The sequence below is a fragment of the Rutilus rutilus genome (genome assembly GCF_951802725.1).
Source record: "Rutilus rutilus genome assembly, chromosome: 1".
NCBI classification, from domain to species: Eukaryota; Metazoa; Chordata; class Actinopteri; order Cypriniformes; family Leuciscidae; genus Rutilus; species Rutilus rutilus.
The window spans coordinates 64,308,985-64,332,465 of record NC_140209.1 but is presented as its reverse complement, the minus strand read 5'-3'; the positions used below and the strand labels follow the sequence as shown (position 1 = coordinate 64,332,465).

The 23,481-nt window shown below is 37.9% G+C and overlaps 1 protein-coding gene across 1 annotated transcript in view; it reads left to right on the top strand.

Annotated features, from left to right (window-relative positions):
* Nucleotides 1-18,338, top strand: part of LOC311295467 (protein NLRC3-like) — a 72,688-nt gene extending 54,350 nt beyond the window's left edge. The window contains exons 6-7 of the mRNA XM_084416855.1: nucleotides 17,502-17,548; nucleotides 17,624-18,338. Coding sequence (XP_084272981.1) covers nucleotides 17,502-17,548; nucleotides 17,624-18,198 — 622 coding nt within the window. The 3' untranslated portion in view covers nucleotides 18,199-18,338. The remainder of the gene's footprint in view (nucleotides 1-17,501; nucleotides 17,549-17,623) is intronic.
* The last annotated feature ends 5,143 nt before the right edge of the window (nucleotides 18,339-23,481 follow it).

Sequence of the window (23,481 nt, the reverse complement as noted above, 5' to 3'; positions counted from 1 at the left end):
CTCAGCAGCTGTTTACAATGGTAATTTAGTCTTCTTTTAAAAAAAAAATAAGTGTGAGTTTTCCTACTTCTTGAAACTTTCAGTTTTATAAATAGAGACAATCTTTAAAGGATGAACAAAAATGTTTTGGTCGACACATTAAAAAAAACAAACATTTTAATAGGATATAGTTTTGAAGTGCTGTAAAAAGATGTGTAGGCTACTTTCATAACCACAGTATACCATAGTTATAGTTATGCCTGGTTCAGAATACGCAATTTTTTTGTCTGTTACTATAGTCAATGTATCAGATTACACGATTTCGACTCCTAAAAATCTTGTCATGTCCTGGACAAGAAACATTGTCAGACTACACATTGCTTTACAACCAGTCATCTCGAGCCGTCTCACACACATATTCACTCGCACATGTACACACGCACTCACTCACATACACGCACATAGACTAACGCACGCACGCACGCACACACTCACTCACTCACTCGCGCACACACTCTCTCACTCTCTCTCTCTCGCTCGCTCGCTCACTCACTCACTCGCGCGCGGGCGCACACACACACACACACACACACACACACTCATTTACTCGCGCGCACACACACACTCATTCACTCGGAACCCTTCATGGAGGACCGTTAAAAAATTAAACATGCTAGTCTTCTTGTCGTGATGTCGTAAACAAAGCATCGCAGACGCGACGTCGGTTGTCGCCCACTATGAACGAGATGAAATTTACTGGTCACACATGTGCGACTGGATGTAAAATTTAGTCGCACACTCTCAAATTTTGGTCGCAAAATGCGACCATTTGGTCGCAGTCTGGAGCCCTGCAGCAATTGCTGCTGTTTTGCACAATATCCCTTTGCGCCACCTGGCGGTCATTTCGCGAATGACTTTGAAATGCGACTGGTTTAATTTTGCCGTGGTAGTTTTGCCGCGGTGGCTGGCGCGGCGGTAATTGGCATTCTGGTTGAGTACCATCTGTAATAACACAGACACACATGTATGTTGGAGTTTAGTAATCTCTATTGTGATATTCTACCCAAATGAAAGTGTCATACAGTAATTAACAATGTAGATTGTTTTAAAGCAGCTTTACAGCGATAAATGTATAATTTAAGGTAACAGAGATTGTTTTGGCTTTATAGCGGTTCTTTAATAAAGTTATTTTCCAGCTAAAATTTATTTTGATCGATTCACTTCTGTCGCAACGATCATTTGTTATTAAATTAGGGGCCGCTAAGACGACACCATTCTCTCTATACAAACTTTAAATGCGAACCTGTGAGAAACGCTGATGGCGTTCACATGCGCATTAAGAATTGGTTCTTTAGTTATGTGCATTTGAATATATGTGCGCAGGGTTGTAATTCCCTACAAACCAAGCCTAAACAAAGTACTGGGCTTTGACAAATTTTATTTTGTCACTTTGGGGTAGGTACGCGAAACTAATGCTTTATCTGTAGAGTGGTAAAGGGATCCACCGTAGGGAGAGACTAGTTGGCACTAGATGTGCAGTTTCCCCAAACACAAAATTTTTTTTATGTAGCCTATTCCTATTGTAGAAGTTTGAGTGGAATTTATTTACTGAATGAGATTGATCAGTATTGGAAACACAGTTGTTTTATTTACAGAACTACAGAATAGTACTTATCGCCCTTACATTTTCCCCAAATGATATTTAGACGTCCAGTTTTGTATTACTAGAAATATATTATAGCTGTAAAATATATTTTGCAGCAACAAAACGGCAACCAACGCCATTAGTGACTGAGAGCAAAGTCCAAATTTTGCTCAAACGGGTGAAAAATATCCAACTGTGTCACGTCGGACACGGGTCTAAACGGGTTTAAAACAATCATGTCCAAACATTTTCATGTCCAAACCAACAGGTTTAAACCTTGCCCCATTTAAGTCAACAGGGTGCAAATTTTAAAGAGGATAACACGGTGTAGGCAACACCGATTTTTGTCGTTGTTCTCTGTACTGACAGCACTCCAAATGTACAAAAAAATGAGCTCAATGTTTAAATTGACCGGAGTTCTCCTTTAAGCACTGCGGGTACGGGCGGGTGCGGATTTACAAAATCGGACCCGTGCAGGACTCTGACTGAGAGTACTTGGTGTGATAATTGAATGTTAGTATTGCATGTACCTTATGGCACATTCATTTGTGGAATATGCAGTGAACATAGCCAAAGTTACAGCACAGTAACAGTAACGTTAACTACCCTACTAGTCTACTGTAAGCTTGAGGATGGCCTTATATTTACACTGCTCTATTCCAGTAGATAAATGTATATCATGGCAGCAGCCATGTCACCCTGTAGCCCAAGACTGGTTGCCCACTGAAGCTAAGCAGGGCTGAGCCTGGTTAGTACCTGGATGGGAGACCTCCTGAGAAAACCAGGTTGCTGCTGGAAGAGGTGTTAGTGAGGCCAGCAGGGGGTGCTCACCCTGTGGTCTGTGTGGGTCCTAATGCCCCAGTATAGTGACGGGGACACTATACTGCCAAAAGAGCACCGTCCTTCGGATGAGACGTAAAACCGAGGTCCTGACTCTCTGTGGTCATTAAAAATCCCAGGATGTCTTTCGAAAGAGTAGGGGTGTAACCCCGGCATCCTGGCCAAATTTGGCCCTTGGCCTCTGTCCATCATGGCCTCCTAATCATCCTCATATACTGATTGGCTTCATCACTGTCTCCTCTCCACCAGTAAGCTAGTGTGTGGTGGGCGTTCTGGCGCAATATGGCTGTCGTCGCATCATCCAAGTGGATGCTGCACATTGGTGGTGGTTGAGGAGATTCCCCCATCTATGTAAAGCGCTTTGAGTGCTGAGAAAAGCGCTATATAAATGTAATGAATTATTATTATTATATGTCTTGGCAATGAAATATATATATATATATATTTTTTTTTTATTAATATAGGCTATTTATCAGGCAGGTGTCTGTGCACTGTCAGAGTCTTCTGAGTATAATGGGATTACAGGGTGTTGTTGCAGGGACAACACGGGACAACAGGGAGTCTGAGATCTCTGTTCTCTTGCAAATTAAATGTTCTCATAAAGTCCTTTGTAAAATACTCACATAGCAATTGCTGACTGGGCCAGCTCTGGGCCACACAACTAGTTTCTCTCTGCCCACGTATGGCAAGGATTTTGTTTGGCATATATTCGACATGTTGAATTGGCGTCGGGCCGTCGGTGAGAGAGAGAACTCTGATTGTCTGTTCAGCTTAGTGAACGAGAATAAAGGCAAAACAGCGAGCAAAGAAGTAAAAACTGTAAATAGAAGCTGTTCTAATGTAACGTCCTCTTACCTGAGTGTTCCTTGGCGAATATTTCAATATTAACACGAGCGGAGTGGAATAAAGAAAGTGTTTAGCAGGATTGATCTTCAAAACGGTAAGCACACACTGCTCTGTATCTGATCTGTAGCCTGCAGCGTCGGTTTCCCTTTTTGACTACCGAATATAGACTAATATATCTGCAGAAATGGACAGTTGTCTCATTTACACACAGGCGCAGAACGCGTATTCTAGCTGACAGTCGGCTGTAGTTCTCTCGGTGTGTTCAAGTGCAGCTTTTTACCCATCATCAGCGCTAGTTCGTAGACGTCGGCTTGGTGTGTCCCAGGTTGTACTATAACTGATAAAACTGAGCAAAGAATTTTTTTAATTAAAACTGTCATTCAGTATAATTTATTTGGATTAGATTAACTAAATGTGTTCTTAATCAATGGTCTTAAAAATTGTAGCGGTCTCATCTCGTGTGCTTTCTTTCCTTCCCACACGCTGCATAGTAAACATTCCTGGGGTAAATAATAAAAAAAAAATATATATATATATGTATATGTAAATGACAGTGCCTCAGCTGCTTCTCAACACTTACTTTCTTTCCATATTCATATAAAAAAAAATGCAAATGTAACATTCATCGCCATAACCAATCATAGATACTCTAGTTTGAATAATAACAACAATATTTATGAATCCTCGAATGCATACGTAAACTCCTCCATCGAAGAGGCGTTTAAAAACTCTTTCTACGGCTCTGCTCTGGTTAGTTCAGACCGGTGACGCGGTGCTCAATGATAGTTGGTGATTTTTCACTCTCGACTTCTTGTGAAGTGATGTATCGATGTTCCCTTATTCTCTTATTCCCTGTGCTGCTCGCAGTGCTCTTCATATTAAATCATGTTCGCTCCCTTTTAGATTGGAATTTCACTTGAACTGTCATGAAACCCCTGTTTAGCCTGGTCGTTCACTCCTCAAAGTTGGAAAAAGTCTAAATAAATGGCTGTGGAAAAGTGGAAGTGTAGAGGGCGGGAAAAGGGGAGATAACAACCAATAAAACACAGACCTGCTACACACTCATTATACAGACACATGAATGTTAAAATATGACCTTGGAGAGAAAACCCTTGGTTGAGGGTTAAAAATCTAGGCTGGGTTTCCCGAAACCTTCTTAACGGTACGTCGTTCTTAAGTTACACCTTAAGCTGTACCTTATCGTTAATACATGTTTCCCGAAACGTTCTTAGTTAAGTATACCTTCTGTAAGTCTTACGTTCGGAAGGTTGGTCTGGACCACTCTTAGCTTTACCTTATCACTGTTGCAGGTCTATACCAATATAATTCTGAAGTTTTAGTACACACAGACAGTGTTCAGTTAGGCTAATTCAAGTGTTTTCATGCAATAAAATTCTCATTACACTGATTGTTAATAGAATTTTAATTATATTATTATAATAACATTTTATACATTTATTTTAATTAAAGAGCGCTTTTAAATGCCAGTGAAAGCATAGGCTACTGTCAGTTAAGTCCTATTCGGATGCTAATATTGTTTCTCATGGGCTCGTACAGTAAGTCGGTGATTTTAGTGCCGTCCGAATCCATAAAATCAGTGTTTTTTCTCACCAACTCGCGTAAAAATCCCTGGCCAAATTAGTACCTACTGTTTTTTGACAAACAGGTCGTACGTTAATTTAATTGCTGTCTGAATCCACATCTCCGAGTTTACAAGAAGAGATTCAAAATCCACTGTTTAAATCCTTTTTGATCACTGCTGAGCACCGTACATGACGTAGCCTACACTTTTATTACTGAAATGCTGGAAAGTATTTACAAGAACAATATTTCATCACAGCTCCATCTCAGCGAACAAAAATGGGAAAGAAATGGTTATTATGGCAGCAATATATGATACAATTTTTAAATATGTAGGCAAGGCTATTATAGGCTATTATAGTTTGGGTTATTTTTTATAATATCTCATGAGTCCTAATAAATGCAATTTCAACTACTTATAAAGAAAAGAACACCGTACAAAATACTTATTTTATTTGAACACCGCTTTCTCACATAAACTGCCCCTGCACGAGAGAATAATTGATTCTCGAGCCATCGATATCAACCAATTCAGCACCATCGCCACAGACAGCACCCGGTAACGTCGCACGTAAGAAGGCATATCTTAAAGGTGGGGTAGGTAGGAATTGTCTAAAAAAATTCTTTTTCAAATTTGTTTAAACTTTATGTATATATCAATACATAATTAAAATGTAAGTACTCTGAAAAAGAAAGTATAAAAATTGAGTGTATGTAGACATCTCATGACTGTTTTAAAGACAGCTCATTATTTCCATTCACTCCACCTCTCCCTTCTGGGCTCCCTCCAAAGCCACGCCCCCAAAACACATGAACGCTGAGACGCATTATTTACCTGAGACGAGTGGAGAGGAAGGAGCACAGTGCATGTAGTGACATCATGTCAGAATCACATGTAATAAAAAAAATCTAAGTTTATCATTATGAATATAAACAAATAAGATGTATTTTAGTACTCACTATCAAGCTAGCATATCGATATTGGTAAAGTTTAAAATATATATTTTTTTGATTCGCTAACGAGCTAGTTATAACTATAAGGCTATATATATATATATATATATATATATATAAGGATATAACTATCCACGTTTTTCCATTTCCATTAGTTACACTGTGATTAAGATGAATCTCGTGTAAGATTCATAACATATATGGTGTTCTGCATGTAAGAGTTTCCATGATGAAAGCATTGTTGACTCTGATGAGGACTAACGTTACACTCCAGAGACAAGTACCGCATCGTCAGCTCGAGGACAACTAGCTGTTAAACATGTATTTTGTTATGTAAAGTTAAATTTTGCACAATTCAACACGACAGCTATCAACTTGAGCTAGGCCTATTGATTATTTCGTCTCTACTATGGCTCGCTAAGTTATGTTATGTCAGCTATATTAGGCAGCTACATGTGCTATTGATACAGTACATGCTTAATGAAAACATAAACAAAAAAAATATGTATAATCAAATTACCTTCGCTAACTGCATATGCCGGTAATGTGAATTTTGAATGCTCTTTCTCTGCCATTATTTTGCTATTCCTAGGTTCCGTGCCTCTTGAACTCCTCAAATCAAACGGGTGCGCGCATGACGGCAGATCCTGTAGCAACAGGGTGGTTGCCATGGTTGCGAGAGAGAGTGACAGTCGCCTAAGCCAATCCTTTGTTTTAATTATGTATTGATGTATAAAGAAAGTTTAAACAAATTTGGAAAAAAGTTTTTTAGATAAATCCTACCTACCCCACCTTTAAGCAGCTTCCTAAGGTATAGTTCGGGGAACACGCCTAGAAATGGTATACCCAGTGGCGGATTTAGCAAATCGGGGGCCCAAGGCGAAGGTAGGCTATGGGCCCCTCCCCTCCCCATCCAATCTTTAAAAGAGAACGAAAAAAAGATGTAGTGACTGAATGGTGGATAGGCAGGTAAAGCTATACGGGGAGAGGAGAAAGAAACGTCCCCTTTAAACCCTGCATACACTTCTTTACTCCTAACAGAAACATGTTACAATGTTTACATGGTACAATTTCTGGTAAGCAAGGTTTTTTTTGTTAGTTTTTTTGGCAAATTTCACCATTTCGATTCAATTCTTGTGATTTGATTCAATATTGACTAATTTGGATAAATATTAGGTAACGTTTTACAAGGCAGGCGTTACTTTTTCTCAAAAAAAAAAAAAAAGAAGCCCTATCAGCTGGTATAATTTAAGGTTAAAATAAGTAAATTATAGTACACATATTTAGCCAAATACTCTCTATAGCTCTTTTTTTTCTAGCCAATTAAATGGCTTTCCTGGGGTAAATGTTATGTGACGATTGTTCTCCAGCTGTTTTACCTCTTTCCGCGGTTGAAAAACACTTATTGATCGATATTATGAATGAGGAATATACATTTCGGTAAGTTATACGGTATCTTTCAACATTGTTAATTCGTGTTTATTTACTATTGGGTAGTTTTTAGAATTAGACCAGTTCACGTGCCGCTATAGGAATCTGTCATGTCACATTAAAATGGCAAAACGGTATTTATTGTTTGAATTTCGTAATAGTATTGACAGAATCTGAGAGCTGAGATTTTTTTAAATATCATGATTCATAAACTGCTCAGTTTTGTCTGTCGGTCTCTGTGTCCTCTTTGCTTCACGATTTTTGTCTGTGCGTTGGACATTGTTGTTCCTGATCTGTATCCCCAACAGTAGCCGTAAAAAAGTTTGTCATCTTTGGCAGCGTTCCCAAATACTTATCAGCGTCTTTTCACTTTTTTTATTTTATTTGAGCGGCTTGGGTAACTTCGAAACGTAAAATTTTCGCGTTTAGACTCGTCTTGCTCTGGGGATCAATTGCTCTATTTCCCAGTCCTCCTGTTACTGCGTGTTGTTTATCTTTCGCGCCGCGCACTTTTTCGGACTTTTTGCTTTCCTCCCGCTTCCTCCTTTTTTCAGCACCGCTTGGGTAGCTTAGCTTCGCTTCATTTTTACTCTGTCTACTACTCTATACACTCTGTCTGTCAATCACTTCTTTTTCTCCGTCAGTTTTTTGGCACAGCCTTGTCACTTTCGCAGTTGCGCAGTAAAAGTAAGATAATGGAATAGTCCAATGTAGTGAGGCGGGGGGGCCCCCTCCTGTCTGCGACACTAATGATTGATGCCATTTTTCGCAAATGGAGTTTTAGAAACATATAAAAATAAAATAAAATAAATTAAGCATAAGGTAATAGGGCATTTTGGGGGCCCCTAGGTAGCTCGGGGCCCAAGGCAATTGCCGACCTTTGCCTAATGGTAAAGTCCGCCCCTGGGTATACCTTCAGTTAAGTTATACCTTAAGAGTCTTCGTAGCGCGCTAAGACACAACGTTATTGGGAAACTCAGCCCATATCCTATAACTAGGGATGGAACGATTACCGGTTTCATGATAAACCACGATAAAATGTCAGTATTAGTTTAGTATTACTATTACCATATTAGTATTACAACGGTTAGTAGTATTATCGTTTAGAATTTAATTATCATGAAAACCATGTTCGATTATCGCAATTTTAAAAACTTGCAGTAAATCCTGTCCAGAACAGCATCAGTCTGACGCAGCGCAACCGTGTTTTTCTGTACGAGAAGGCATGGCGGAGAGCAGAGACAGCGACAGTGCTCGGAGATTCATCACCCACATGATGCAGCTTCTCAGTGACGTCCCGTATTGTACATACTATTCTCTGTTATTGTTAAGCCCCACTAAAGATATAAAAATATTGTAAAGCACCATAAAGATTTTGTGCACTATATTCCAAGACTTCTGAAGCCATTTCGAAAGCTTAATGTGAGGTAAATGAATAATTAAGTTGTTAAAGTTAATGGAAATGTATCTCTCACTGTCCTCAGTCATTCTCCATCAATCAGCATTTAAACAGCGCGTCACGTTCAGTTACGACAGTAACATGAGGATACTAAGTAACGTTACTTTATCTCGCTGGAGTTTATTTCTGTTTCTAAATCATGAGTCTTTCTCCGGGTGTCAGATCACACTTGAGTAGAGCGCACTATGAAGTGTCCTTCACTCACAGTAACTGAAATTGACAACTGTTAAAAGAAAAGGCTCAATAAATGGTTGCATAGATATAATACACTAAGCATCAATATGTATTCTCTTCCCCTTGTGTCCTGAACTTTTCAATGACTCTATGTTGTTCAAGCGCATCATTCCTGCGCACAGGATGTGCATAAGCCGCTCTGGCGCTCTATATTGAAGCCTTTCATATTAAGCCTATAATACTTTTGCCCAATGAAAGATTAAGATTATTAATGGTCGTTCTTGTTCTGTCCTATTTATCAAATGTTGTTGCCTCATGAAAAAAAGCTGCGCCATACATTTAAAATAAATGGCTTTTTTCATTTTATAGTATATGTACATTTATTTGTTTTTCATCAATTTATTTTATAACAATACAAAGAGCAATGTGGAACATTTTACCTTTTATTTATTCCAAACAATTTTTTTTTTTTTTTTTTTTTTTTTTTACTATAATAACATTTGCTGCTGAATTATCCACTAACCTCATTTATAATAGCATTGTAATGAAACGAGAGAGCGCGTCCGCGGTGATAGAACAGATGTGCGCTGTGTTATAATGCGTTGCTATTGACGACGGTCATATCATTTAATGTTCATGCTTAAAATAAAGTGCATAGAGCTGCTAATTTTATTTGTTTGTTGATTTCCAAATATAAAACTTGTTGAAATGATTTCAGTGTGCGTATCAGTTCTTTTTGAACATTTTCATCTCATTTTAACAAAACCGTGATGATATTGATAATCGTGATCATTTTGGTCACTATAATTGTGATATGAAATTTTCATACCGTTACATCCCTAATTATAACAAACTGCCAAACCGAGGGAGAAACGTGGAAGAACATTTAAAGGTCTAATAATATTTTCATTACATTTACGAGCTAGAGTCTCTGAACAAATGATGCGTCAGTTTAACAGAAAGAATAAAGTCATAGTTACTTTTTTTGTCCATTGTTCTTTGAATTGTCGTTCTACATCATTGTCTTCGGTGTATCAGAATAATCCATCGAGTCCGACGCGTTCATGATCAGACGTACGGCTTCATCAGTGTCCTTATTTGCACACATATTTCAATTGAAGAAGTCATGTGCGCATAGTATGGAGCTGGTTCATGTTTAGAGCACTAGAGTATATAAAACATGTTCAACTTGAAACGCTTTCTCTGGTCCGTATATGAACTATTATTCGAGTTACGAGTGTTGTTGAACTCATCGCTGTCATGCGTGCGTCACATGTTTAAGTTCTCGGCTGTAATGCGATCTCGTGTCTCTTGTCTCTTCATTGCCTTTATGTGGCATTTATACAGTCAATTTCTTTCAGTTCAGAAAATCACCGGCTCAGCTATGAAAAAGGGGCTGTTTACACCTGGCCACTTCATGCGTTTTCGGATAGCTATCCGATCGTGAAAAGACCAGGTGTAAATGCCCACCCTCAGTGATATGTGTGTGTGTGTGTGTGTGTGTGTAAAAACAATGTGGTATAAAATGTTCACAAATATAATTTGTATATATGTTAAAAAACTGTGGCGTAAAATGTTCACAGATATTATCATTTGTTACACTGTTAATTTATACAATGAATTTAAGTAGTACATTTAGATTTAAGTTATGTTATAATATTTTATTATTTTTATGTCTTTATAATTATTCTATGTGTTCCAAGCTTTGGCAATATTGTAATATGTACAGTCATGCCAATAAAGCAATTTTGAATTGAATTGAATTGAATTGAATTGAATTGAAGAGAGAGAGAGTGAGAGGGTGAGAGAGAGAGAGTGTGTGTGTGTGAGAGAGAGAGAAAGTGAGAGAATTGAATTTCAAAATCCCTTTATTACAAATTTTAAAACATTGTCCAGTCAATTAACACACTGGTAAACAAAAATCAGAACAGAAAAGGCACAATTATCTTAAAGGGATAGTTCACCCAAAAATAGAGAGAGAGAGAGAGAGAGAGAGAGAGAGAGAGAGAGAGAGAGAGAGAGAGAGAGAGTGAGACAGAGTGAGAGAGCGAGAGAGTGAGAGAGCGAGAGAGAGAGAGAGAGAGAGAGAGAGTGTGTGAGAGAGAGAATTAAAAAAAATGCTCTTTATTACAAATCTACATAAAACCATTCACAAGATATACTTTATCACAGAGGATAAAAATTACAGAAAATGTGTAAAAAATAATTCATCTTCAATCATAGAACACAATGCTCCTTTGCTACACCATTTTAGTTCAAAAGAAATAAGATCATCCATAGATTTATAAAAATTAAAATCAATCAACACTCTAGACTTTATGAGATTTGAAAACAACACAGTAACATTATGTCCAGTCCTTTGCTCAATCTTATTTTTTCTACTTGAATAGATAGCTAGTTTAGCTTGACCCAAGATAAAATTTACTAATTGACAATCGATTCGTCTTTTCTGCACATATCTTGCACCCAAAACAAATATTTCCTTAGAGAAGGTTTCATTTAAAGCATCAAAAAGATTTCTTAAAACATCAAATAAGGGATTTAATCTAGAGCACTCCAGGAAAGCATGAAAAACAGTCTTTCTTTTAAAACAAAAAGGACATTCAGAGCTCACCTCAGGATTCAAAACAGAAATAAAAGCATTAACAGCTATTGCTCCATGGAGCACTCTCCATTGTATATCTCCTACTTTCTTTTTTAACGGTGGCTTATACAAAACTCTCCATTCAGGCTTAACATTATCATCCAATTTTAAGAAAGAACGCCATGGTGTATCCACTTTGTCATTTAAAATCTTCTTGTTAAAAACCAAAACACAAGCTTTGTACAAGACTTTTCCTGTAACCGACAAGAAATCCAAACACAAAGACTTTCCAGTTTTTAAAAACAAACCCATACAATCATCCAAATTGGGAGACAAATATATAGTTGGAAAAGGGTCTTCAGTATTAGGAGTCTCGACTCCTGTGCAATAGTCTGTTAATAGTTGTCTCTCTTCCTTTGAAAGAGCAGACTGCCACTTTGCCATCAGTTGAGCAACTATTCGAGTTGAAGAAATTCTCAAATGAGATGCAGTTTGCTCAATGTTCGTAAAATTAGGTCCAGCCACATTTAGCAAAAGTCTTAAGGTGGTGATCCTGGATTGGTAAAGGATATTATTTAGTCCAGGAAAACTGCGTTCAACAGTAGAAATATCCAAACGAGCTCCATATACTATGGGTTCCTTTAACAACCAGAAGAGTGATTTCATACACGGTGTCCTTTGATGATTAAAAAGACTCCATACTTTAAAAAGGTTTCGATAAAAAATTGGCATATTGGAGGCATTCAGTTTTAGGGGGTCTAACAAAAAGAGAGATTTGTCCATCTGTAGGCCTCCCAGACTCCGTAAAATAGCACATGCAGGTACTCTCCAACCAAAGTCAATTGACCCTGAAAGAAGTCTTTGTATAAATTGTAGACGAAAAGCTGCTGTTCTGCTTTGCAAGTTTATCAGACCCTGTCCACCTTCTTCTTTAGGCAAAAAAAAGATGCTCTTTGTAATCCAATGTAATTTATCCCAGAAAAAGTCCACCAGTAAGGCTTGAATTTCATTCAACATTTTCACAGGTGGATCTATACATGCCAACTTATGCCAGAGAGAAGATGCAATTAAATTATTGATAATTAAAGTACGCCCTTTATAGGACATGTTTGGGGCCAGCCATTTCCATTTGGCGAATCGACCTTTAATTTTTTCAACAATCCCTTCCCAGTTTTTCTGTACAGTGTCCTCATCTCCTAAAAAGACCCCTAAGTATTTTAAACCTCCTTTACTCCAAAATAAACCATCAGGAATGTTTAGTTCCTCTCCAGTCCACTTTCCACATATTAAAGCTTCACTTTTGTTCCAGTTTATTTTAGCAGAAGATAAAACTCTAAAATCTTCAAGTAATTTCTTTAATATCTCTATATCTTTCTGACTGTTGACTATTACAATCACATCATCAGCATAAGCGGATAAATGAACGTTACAGTTAAAACCAGGTATATTTAAACCAGTCAAATTTGCTCTTATCTGCTGCAATAATGGTTCTATGGCTTATGAGTAAAGAATTCCTGATAGCGAACATCCTTGCCTGACACCTCTACCAACCTTGAAAGGAGTGCATAAGCCACCGTTCACTTTCAGCACACTCTCAACATCAGTGTACAGCATCTTTACCATTTCCACATAATCTTGGCAGAAACTAAAAGCTGCTAAGGTTTTCCATAGGTAATTATGTTCAACTCGATCGAATGCTTTCTCTTGATCCAGAGAAAGCAACGCACAATCTAAATTAAACAACTTGGAGACCTCTAGAATATCCCGCACTAAAGAAATATTATCAAAAATGGACCTACCAGGTATGCAGTAGCTCTGGTCCGGATGAACAACTTGCTCCATTGCCTCTGCCATTCTATTTGCCAAACTTTTTGAGAGCAGTTTGTAATCTGTGCAAAGCAGCGACACAGGGCGCCAGTTCTTAATCTCCGTCAGGTCTCCTTTTTTCGGGAGGAGTGTAAGAACTGCTCTACGGCAGCTCAACGGCATAAAAATGTCTTCATCCTCGGTGCCATGGTTCAGGTAGTTATTTAGGAAAAACTGCATTTTTTGGGGTTTGGTGGGGCCCAGTGCGGGGGGGGGAGTGGCCCCCGGGGACCAAACGTAATTTTTTCCGTAAAAGTCTAGTGGGGCTACATGCCCACCAAATTTCATGTTCCCCGGTGTTTCGGTGTCCCTGGTATCGTTGACGAAAAAATTCAGTAGATGACAAAAAAAACAAAAAAAAAACAAGCATCTCTTCATCTTGAGCTTTAACCACCAACAATCGACCCTTCACTGGTTCCTCTATACTTATAATATCCGCCCTTTTTTTTGAAGAGAAAAAGATGCCCACACCTCTACTTAAATTTGTACCATGACTGAGTATTTTATGTCCTTTCCACCACAAATTCCACTCAACTTCATTCATCAAGTCACTATGAGTTTCTTGGAGAAAGACGATATCAAGTTTTTTTTGCTCAATTATTTCATAGACTGTAGCACGCTTTACACCATCCCTCCCACCATTAATATTTAAAGAGCCTTATCCTCAAAGCCTCCATATACAAAATTAAGATGGGAAATAAAGAACAAAGCATGATAGAAAAGCAAAGAAAAGACACCGTGTAATACATGGTTTACAATTGTTTTGATTTACTCTTTCTCTTACTCATTGCTTTACTTTTTCTGCACTGTAAAAAGTTTAACTATTATTTACTCAATTTTATTGGTGAAACATTTTTACACTCAAAAAAATTTAGTAAATTTTAAAGCTGTGAAATCAATGAAATATACTGTATGAATTGAGTAAATGCAAGTACAAAAATTAAGTAAATCTGAGTAACTGCATCTGGTACATTAACAAAAAAAATTGAGTAGAAATAATTTAACATTTAAACATTTAAAAAACAATATTTATGAGTAATATTAACTGTTTTTATTAATGAGTAATATTTTTATTTTTATTTTCTCTAAACCTTTGTAAAATAGTACTCCAGACAACCAGCAGTATACATGACATTGGCCTTTATTTTCAATGAGTACAGCAATACAGCACATTTTAGACTGTTTTTAACATGTATTTGCCTGCATTTAAACTTATTTAACAAGTAAAAATGAAATATTTAAACATTCAGGTAGCCTAATTCAAGTGTAATCAACCAGTCTGTTATCCAATATCCACCGAATCTGCGCTGGTCCTCGCGCCGGAGACGGACTCGCCTCTGCGGGTGAACTTCGAACTTCATACCGCCGTCCTGCGTTTCACTCAGTCACAGCCGAAAGATACTGCGAGCGACTGACACAACCTGCCAATAAACAAACAGTGACAGTTCTGAGGACATTTTATCATCAAAATGATAATAATTATATTCATCATCATTAGGAATGAAGTCGTGTGTTTATGCAAAGCGTTTCAATCACGCAAAAAGACAGGCGCGTCTCTCGTTCAGGTGTCAAATTACGCCTCTGTATGTTGTTTTGCATTAAATATGCACAGTAAAGATTTTATAGATAAAATAAAACATACACCAACCTGAATTTCACAGAGGAAATGCACCAAATCTGCGACGCTGAGAAGAGAGCGGTTGTCTGGAGACTGGACAGTTCAAACAGCGCGCGCTCCCTCAACCAACCGTCGAGCTGTCCTCAGGTCGTTGTTTTAATTGAGTAAACTTACTCAATTTTAAGAGTGTGTTAAATATATTAATAATATTGATTTGAATTAAGTAATTTTTTTGTTTTTTGTTTCTTAACAGATCAGTTTAATTCAACATTCTCGAATATTTTGATAGAAATTTCACAAATATATTAAGTATATTATAAAGAAATAATTGGTTAGTCAAATACTAAATCATTTTATTGAAAAAAACTTAAATATATCTGTAAATTTTAGATAAAATTAACTGTTGGATTTTTACTCAATTATTTTGGTATGTTTAACTCAAACAATCAAATAAACGATATTCAGAGATTTTATTAAGTTAATAAAGTTAAAAATTTCTGTAATATTTACTAAGCCACAGAATTATTTTTTACAGTGTGATAGTGGTAAGAAGCTTTTTCAAACGAAAACGCTTCTTCTCACAAAGTTCATCAACTCCAACAGTCTTCTGATAAAAACTAACAGAGTGAACAAACTTGTCTACATCAGAGAAGAAATCATTTATGTTGATTTGTTTACCATACGTTTCAGAAAAAAACTGTCTGAGATGTATTAAATACACTAATGCTGAACTACCATCATTTTCACACATAGAAACTTGTGACTCAGTATCATCAGACTGCTCCTCCTCCATTTCCTCATTGTTCAAGACGCTTGAAAACGATTCAATTCCATCACTTGCACTCTCCCCCGTTTTAGTACCACTGGTACTAGCTACTTCTTTATTAACATCAGAAACTAGGTCAGTTATGCTAATCTCTGGGGCTATAAAAGCTACAACATCCTCATTGTCAGTGTCAACAGCCGGTAACACAGCATCTGAATTCACATCACTCACCTTAACTAGTGGAACAACCTCATCTTGGGCCGCATCAATGCTATTGTTTTCTCCCTCGTCCTCTGCTCCTGTCGCGTTTTCTGCACCTGTTTTCTTATGTGGACACATCAGGCGCTTGTGTCCGATGTTTCTGCACTCGAAACATCTTATGCTGCCAGTAGTGATGTTAACTCTGACACCGACGCTCCGAAGCTTGGTTCAAACTCGAACGGTCCTTGCAATGAACCACTGCTTCGGAGCTTGTATTATTACGTCACTAGCCACGTGAAAATGACTTCTGAAGCAAACACACTGGTTCACTCCTGTAGTAAACCACCTGACTGCTTTGACAGCCCAATCCAGTGTTGACAGGTTTGAAACCTGGCGGCTGTATTTCTTATAAAAGTGAAGCCAAACCATGGCAACACCATGGGTTGTAGTAGTCGGTAAATAATATTTCTGAATAAAAACCATACCATTAAATTAACACTTTGTCTAAGCCTTCTGCATGTACCCTCTGCCAAAATTCTTATTTTAACACCAACTTCCCAGGTGACAGCAATTAGGCCTGAAAGAGAGGAGGGGCAAGAGAACGACCAGAAGAAGGCCAAGGGCCGTAACAGTGACCGTACTTCCCACAAGTAAAACACCTCATTGATTCAGTACTGATGTAAATGGTATAATATTTACCCAGCACAGTGGTTTTCGCTGACGTGTTCAAAGATTGATATTCGGCGTTCAGGATCATGAAAGTCTGATGTCTAAATGACATCACATGTTTGAGTTCTGGATCATTTTTATTGGCCCCACTAGTTTACCATATCGTCCTAGCAACCGCTCGAGTGAATCTTTGGAAATGAACGGGGGCACATTCGAAAGGATAACCTTCTTTGAAGGATTCGACAAAGGCAAAACTGATAAAAAAAGTATCTCTAACGGATAAACCAAAGTCAACTAAATGCTGAACCAAAGAAACTTCCTTCAAAAAAACAACAAACGCTTTGTTCATCCTTGATGCAGACACAATATTACAAGCCCCAACTTCTCTGCTGATCGCAACTAGACAATCCTCAACTGTAATGAACTCATCAGGTAAACATTTGCACCCGAGTGGTTAAAAAAGAACAACCATCTGAATTTGTCCCCATTTTCCACCCTTAGGTGAAAAAACGGCAACAAATAATATATAGCCTACTAAGCAAAACGAAAAAAGGAAACAAGAAAGGGAAAAAAAGTACCATCTCACTCACACACGCTGCAACTCGCTCAGACACTCACACACTCCTCAGACGCCCACACATGCGCACACGCAGAGAGATAGAGAGAGAGAGGGAGGGGGAGAGAGAGAGAGAGAGTGTGAGAGGGAGAGAGGGAGAGAGAGAGTGTGTGTGAGAGAGGGAGAAAGTTCAAAAAAGATTTACATGTGTCTTAATTATACTTATTATATATATATTATTAAAATATTGATATAGGAACTGTTGTTGTCAAGTAAGATTTGTGTGTGTGTGTGTGTGTGTGTGTGTGTGTGTGTGTGCGTGTGTGTTCTAGTGTGGATCACGGAGGAGAGTTCAGGATTACATCAGGACTAAACAAATGTAAGTCCTCAAACACAGTTTTAGTGTGTGTTGTTGTAAATGTTGCTGTTGTAATGTGTGTGTTCTTGTGTTCAGATGCCGTTGATCTCACACTGGATCCAAACACAGCACACACTCTCCTCGTTCTGTCTGAGGAGAACAGAAAGGTGACGTTTGTGGAAGAGAGTCAGTCGTATCCTGATCATCCAGAGAGATTTGATGAGTGTCCTCAGGTTCTGTGTGGAGAGAGTCTGACTGGACGCTGTTACTGGGAGGCTGAATGGAGTGGAGATTATACTGATATATCAGTGTCATATAAAGGAATCCAGAGGAAAGGAGGGAGTGTTGACTGTAGGTTTGGATGGAATGAGAAGTCCTGGAGTCTTGAATGCTCTAATGAAGCACTCTTTGTTCTTCACAATAATAAGGACACTGATGTTTCTGATGATCCAGGATCCTGTAAGAGAGTAGGAGTGTTTGTGGACGAGTCGGCCGGCACTCTGTCCTTCTACAGCGTCTCTGACACACACACACTCACACACTTACACACACTCACACACACATTCACTGAACCACTCTATGCTGGATTTACACTTAGTGTTAACTCTTCAGTGTCTCTGTGTCACATTAAACAACAAACACACACTGACCGACAGACACTCACACTGTAAAAAAAATTACAAAGATAGAGATAAGTGTAAATTGAACATTAATCCGCTGTCACCTCCAGTATTTCACTGTTAATTCACATGTTTTATTACAGTTTAATCATGTTATTGTAGTTTATGGTCAATAAACGCTTGTTCCTGTTTCAGTCTGAACATGTTTCTTCAGTTGTTGATCTTTGACTGTTATTTTCATTCATGATAAATGTTTGTCACCCTGAGTTTCACTGTTTTTACACGTTTGCTTTTTAATGTCCAGTTTTGACTGAATCAATTTATGAATCTTCATCAAAAGAGAGTTTGGACTGAATCTAATACAGAAGAACTGTTGAACAGGAAAGTAAACGAGTCTGGGACAAATAATCAAAGTCAAAGTAAAAAACACTTTATTTTAATGTGTAATTATATATTTAAGTACTGAGTAATATTAATTACATGTACGTACTATAGGGTTAATGTTCATTTATAGTTATATAATATAGTATTGCATTAGTTATAATTTGTTCCCTGTATTTATAAGCAGTCTACAGCAGCGGTAGAGTTATATTTGGTTACCTAGGAAACCGAGAGAGCCGGTCCACATAACAATCACGCAAGTGTATTTACCTGCCGCTGACAATGTGATGAAAGGGTAGTTTGATTTCTAACATTATTCTCTCAACATTTACAGCGATAGTCTGGCGTTATAATTTATTTGTTTTTGGTGTACTGTGGAGTGGGTAAAACTGTTTTAATGGCAGGCTAACGCGTGCACCATTGACTCGCGCTAGCCTAGCACCGGCGAACTATCCAAAAGTAAGTTTTTATTTGTAAAAATGTGTTTTATCAACACCAGGATGGTGTAATATTTGACTCCTATAAGGTTGAGAAGATTGTGATTTCCATTTTTTTTAAAAGTGTTAGGTCAACACCAGAACAGTGTAGAATTATAACTGCACCCAGCTCTGTAACAGTGTTGTTGTTCTCTGCATTGGTGTTAATATTTTACTCTCTTAGTGTTCATATTGTAACACTGTGTCGGTGTTGCGAGAGGCAACACTTTTGAAAGTGTTGAATTAACACTTTGTGGGTGGTTCCCAAACTTCCCATATATACACTTTTAAAGTGTTGAAATTAACTCTATTGGTGTTGATTTCCAGATTTCACATTTACTGTTTAAGGTTAATAAGGGCAGCTGATCTTTTGGATATATGGAGGGTTAAAAACCCTGATGTGAGGCAATATACATGGATCAAGGTGAATAATAGCCTAATAGAGTTACTGCTGCTCGTTTGGATAGAATTTATGTATCCAAACAGTTGAGCAGTCAAATTATTGATTGTTCTATTACACCAATGGGTTTTACAGACCATACTTTGGTTTCAATTGTAATAAGTAAATCTCAGAACTCAAATAAGTCCTCTTTTTGGCATTTTAATATTAGATTGCTTCAAGATAAAGAATTTTGTAGGTATTTTGAAATATTTTGGCAACAGTGGAAAATGAAGAAAAGTAGTTATGAAAATCTAAGAGTGGTGGGACATAGGAAAAGTGAATATACAAATGTTTTGTCTGCAATATACTGCCAATTATACTAATGTGTTAAGAGAAACGATTGAGTCTGTTGAAAATGAGATTTCATCAATAGAAACAGAATTAATTAACAGATATGATCCTAGTTTAAGTAGTAAGTTACAGAGGAAAAAAATGGAGTTGGGATCTTATTTAAACGGGAGAGTAAAAGGGGCCTTGGCAAGGTCTCGTTTTATTTCTGTTGCAGACATGGATGCTCCAAGTGCATATTTTTTTAATTTGGAGCGTAAAGTGGCAAAGCACAAACAGATGGCCTGTTTACGTCTTCCTGATGGAAGGATGACGTATGATAAAAGAGACATGCGTCGTCACGCAGTGGATTTCTATTCAAATCTTTACACTGCTGAGCATTGTGATGTAAACTGTTCTGCAAAACTGTTTCAAGATCTACCTCAAATAGACTCTGACTCAAAGACTGCTTTGGATATAGATATATCCTATCAAGAAATAACTGCTGCCTTGGGCCAACTTAATTCAGGAAAATCTCCAGGCATTGACGGTTTACAACCTGAATTCTATAAACATTTTTGGAATTGCATTGGACAGGATCTTTTTGAAGTGTTTTGTGTATGTAACAACAAGGATGATATGTTGCCTTGTGTCCTGTCAACAGGCTGTTTTATCATTGTTGCCTAAAAAGGGGGATTTGTCTCTTTTGAAGAATTGGAGACCAGTTGCCCTATTGACTACTGAATACAAAATTTTATCCAAATGCCTTGCAAATAGGCTTAAAAAGTACCTTCATTTAATTGTACACAGTGACCAAACATATTGTGTTCCAGAAAGGACAATATCGGACAATTTGTTTTTGATACAGGATGTTTTGGACATTTGCAGAGTTTCTAAAACAGAAATTGGTTTAATCTCCCTGGACCAAGAAAAAGCGTTCGATCGTGTCGACCACAACTATCTTTTCAATGTTTTGAATGTTTTTGGTTTTGGGGAAGGTTTTTTAAAATGGGTGAAATTGTTGAATGCAGGGGCTTCTTGTATTGTCAAGGTGGGAGGTGGATTGAGCAGTCCCATTTCTGTAACAAGGGGCATAAGGCAGGGGTGTCCTTTATCAGGACAGCTATATAGTATAGCAATTGAACCTTTTCTTTGCAAATTACGAGAAAAAATGTCTGGCTTGCATATACCTGTTATTTTTAAGACTTCAAGAACAGTTTTAAGTGCTTATGCCGATGATATTACCGTATTTGTTAAAAACACACAAGATGTCAAGGTGTTGTCTGATGCACTTCAGGTTTATGAGAAGGCTTCAACAGCCAAGGTGAATTGGGATAAAAGTGAAGCTCTCTGGGTAGGTCAAGGTATTGCAGAGAATCTCCCACAATTGCCTAGAGACCTCAAATGGAAATTAGAGGGTTTTAAGATATTAAGTTTTTTTTGTTGTTCTAATGAGTATCAAAAATTAAATTGGGAGGGCGTAGAGGAAAAAGTGTGCACACGATTGTCTAGATGGAAATGGTTGCTACCCCAGTTGTCCTACAGGGGAAGAGTTTTGGTGGCCAATAATTTGGTGGCATCCACTCTGTGGCATAAATTCAATGTGCTGCAACCACCAGCAGGTCTAGTTCAAGCGATTCAGAGGCACTTGGTGAACTTTTCTGGTCTGGATACCATTGGGTCCGATCTGCTGTACTGTATCTTCCTGTACAAGAAGGGGGACAGGGTTTGGTGGACCTCAAGGCAAGACTAATGACTTTTCGTTTACGAACTGTTCAAAGACTGCTATATAACAGCAATTTTGCTTGGCTGGACACTGCAATAGCCCTTTTGTGGAGGGTAGGCGGAATGGGACTCGACAAACACTTATTTCTCATGGATTTACAAGAGTCTGAGTTGGTAGACCTTACCCCGTATTATAAATCTATGCTTGAAGCTTGGAAAGTATTTAATGTGTCAAGATCACCTGATTTGTCAGTCGGGCCCTGGCTGCTGGAAGAACCTTTGATTTTTAACCCTCTCCTGTCTTCAAGACTTTTATCATCTGCATGCCTACGCTCACGGTTGCTGGCTGCTGGATATGTGAAGTTGGGCCATATATTGAGTAGCAGTGTGGAAGCTATAAGCCAAAGGACTGAAGTGAAATCCGCAAGAGTGATACAGCAGTTTGTTGCAGAAGTACGTGGGGCTTTAGGAGAGGAGTATAGAGACTTTCTGGATAACACAAAGATGATCCAAGAGTGGACAGAAGGGCATGACTATGTATTTCCTTCACTCATAGTAAGTGCTGCCGTGGAGAACTGGGAAGAGGATGATAACTTTTTGTTGACATTTAAAACCCCCGTTTTGGATTGTTTTGAGTTAACTGGGAAGAAGGCCTTGTACTTGACTTGTTTAAAAGTGTCAAATGCCAGACTGTTGACTGGTGTTCCTTCTACAAAATGGTTGGATTTTCTTGGACTTGACTCTTCCCCTAAAGGCTGCTGGCGTGCTCTGTACAAATGTCCCATTAATAAGCGGACAGGTGATCTTCAGTGGAGAATTGTACATGGAGCAATAGCTACAAACAGACATGTGGCACATCTTAATCCTAGCGTTGGGGTGGGTTGTCCTTTTTGTTTAGAGGTAGAATCAGTGTTTCATTTATTTGTGCAGTGCTCACGTTTAGGGGATCTTTTTTCCCTTTTAAGCAATTGGTTTTTATCTTTGGGTGAGGGCTTTTCCTTTCAATTGCTTGTTTATGGTCCTAGGTATTCTGTTCAAAGGAAAAGAACTTTGGTTTCAATTAATTTTTTATCAGGCACTGCAAAATTAGTAATCTGGAAATCAAGGAAAAACAAACTTCTAGGGCAGGATGCAATAAGTGTGGTTCCTATGTTTTTGGGTCTTGTGGCAGCTAGACTAAAAGTAGAGTTTGCTTACTATAAGTTGGTGGACTGTTTACCAAAATTTGTAGAAATCTGGTGTGTTAATGAGGTATTGTGTACTTTATGTGAGAGAAATTAATTGGTGTTGACTTTTTAAATATACATGTAAGAAAAAAAACAAGAAAAAAAAACATGTTGGATGAAGTGAATAATGTATGATTAAATTGTTATAATAAAGGTGCATTTAAAATTCAAAAAAATTCTCTCTCTCACTCTCTCTCTCACACACACACTCTCTCTCTCTCTCTCTCTCTCTCTCTCTCTCTCTCTCTCTCTCTCTCTCTCTCTCTCCCTCTCTCTCTCTCTCTCTCTCACACACACACACACACACTCACTCTCACTCTCTCTTTCAATTTTTTTTCCCAAAAAGTCTGATTTATAAGATGATTTCCTCATGGGGACCAAGAAATGTCCCCACAAGGATTTCAGATATTGGAATCCTTGTGGGGACATTTTGTCCCCATAATGTAGGGTTTACCATGCCACACACACACACACACACACACACACCGTGTTTTTAATATCTAACTTAATAATAAAATTCCTGGAGTGTCAGATGACAAAACACATGTTAAAAATGATAGGCCGAAAATTAGACTCAATATTTTTGACACATTTAGAGTAAATATTGCTTATTGCAACCAAAAATAAAGAATAAAAAATGTACACAAAGCTCTTTGTTCATCAGTATCTTCATGTTTCATGGCGCATTCATCAGGACAACTCATGTCTTCACTCTCCTCTTTAATAAACATCTGTTCAACATGGACTTACTCTTGTTTGAATGCCTGTCTTCATCTCGTCATTTATCAGGGTGAATTCAAACTCACACACTTATAAC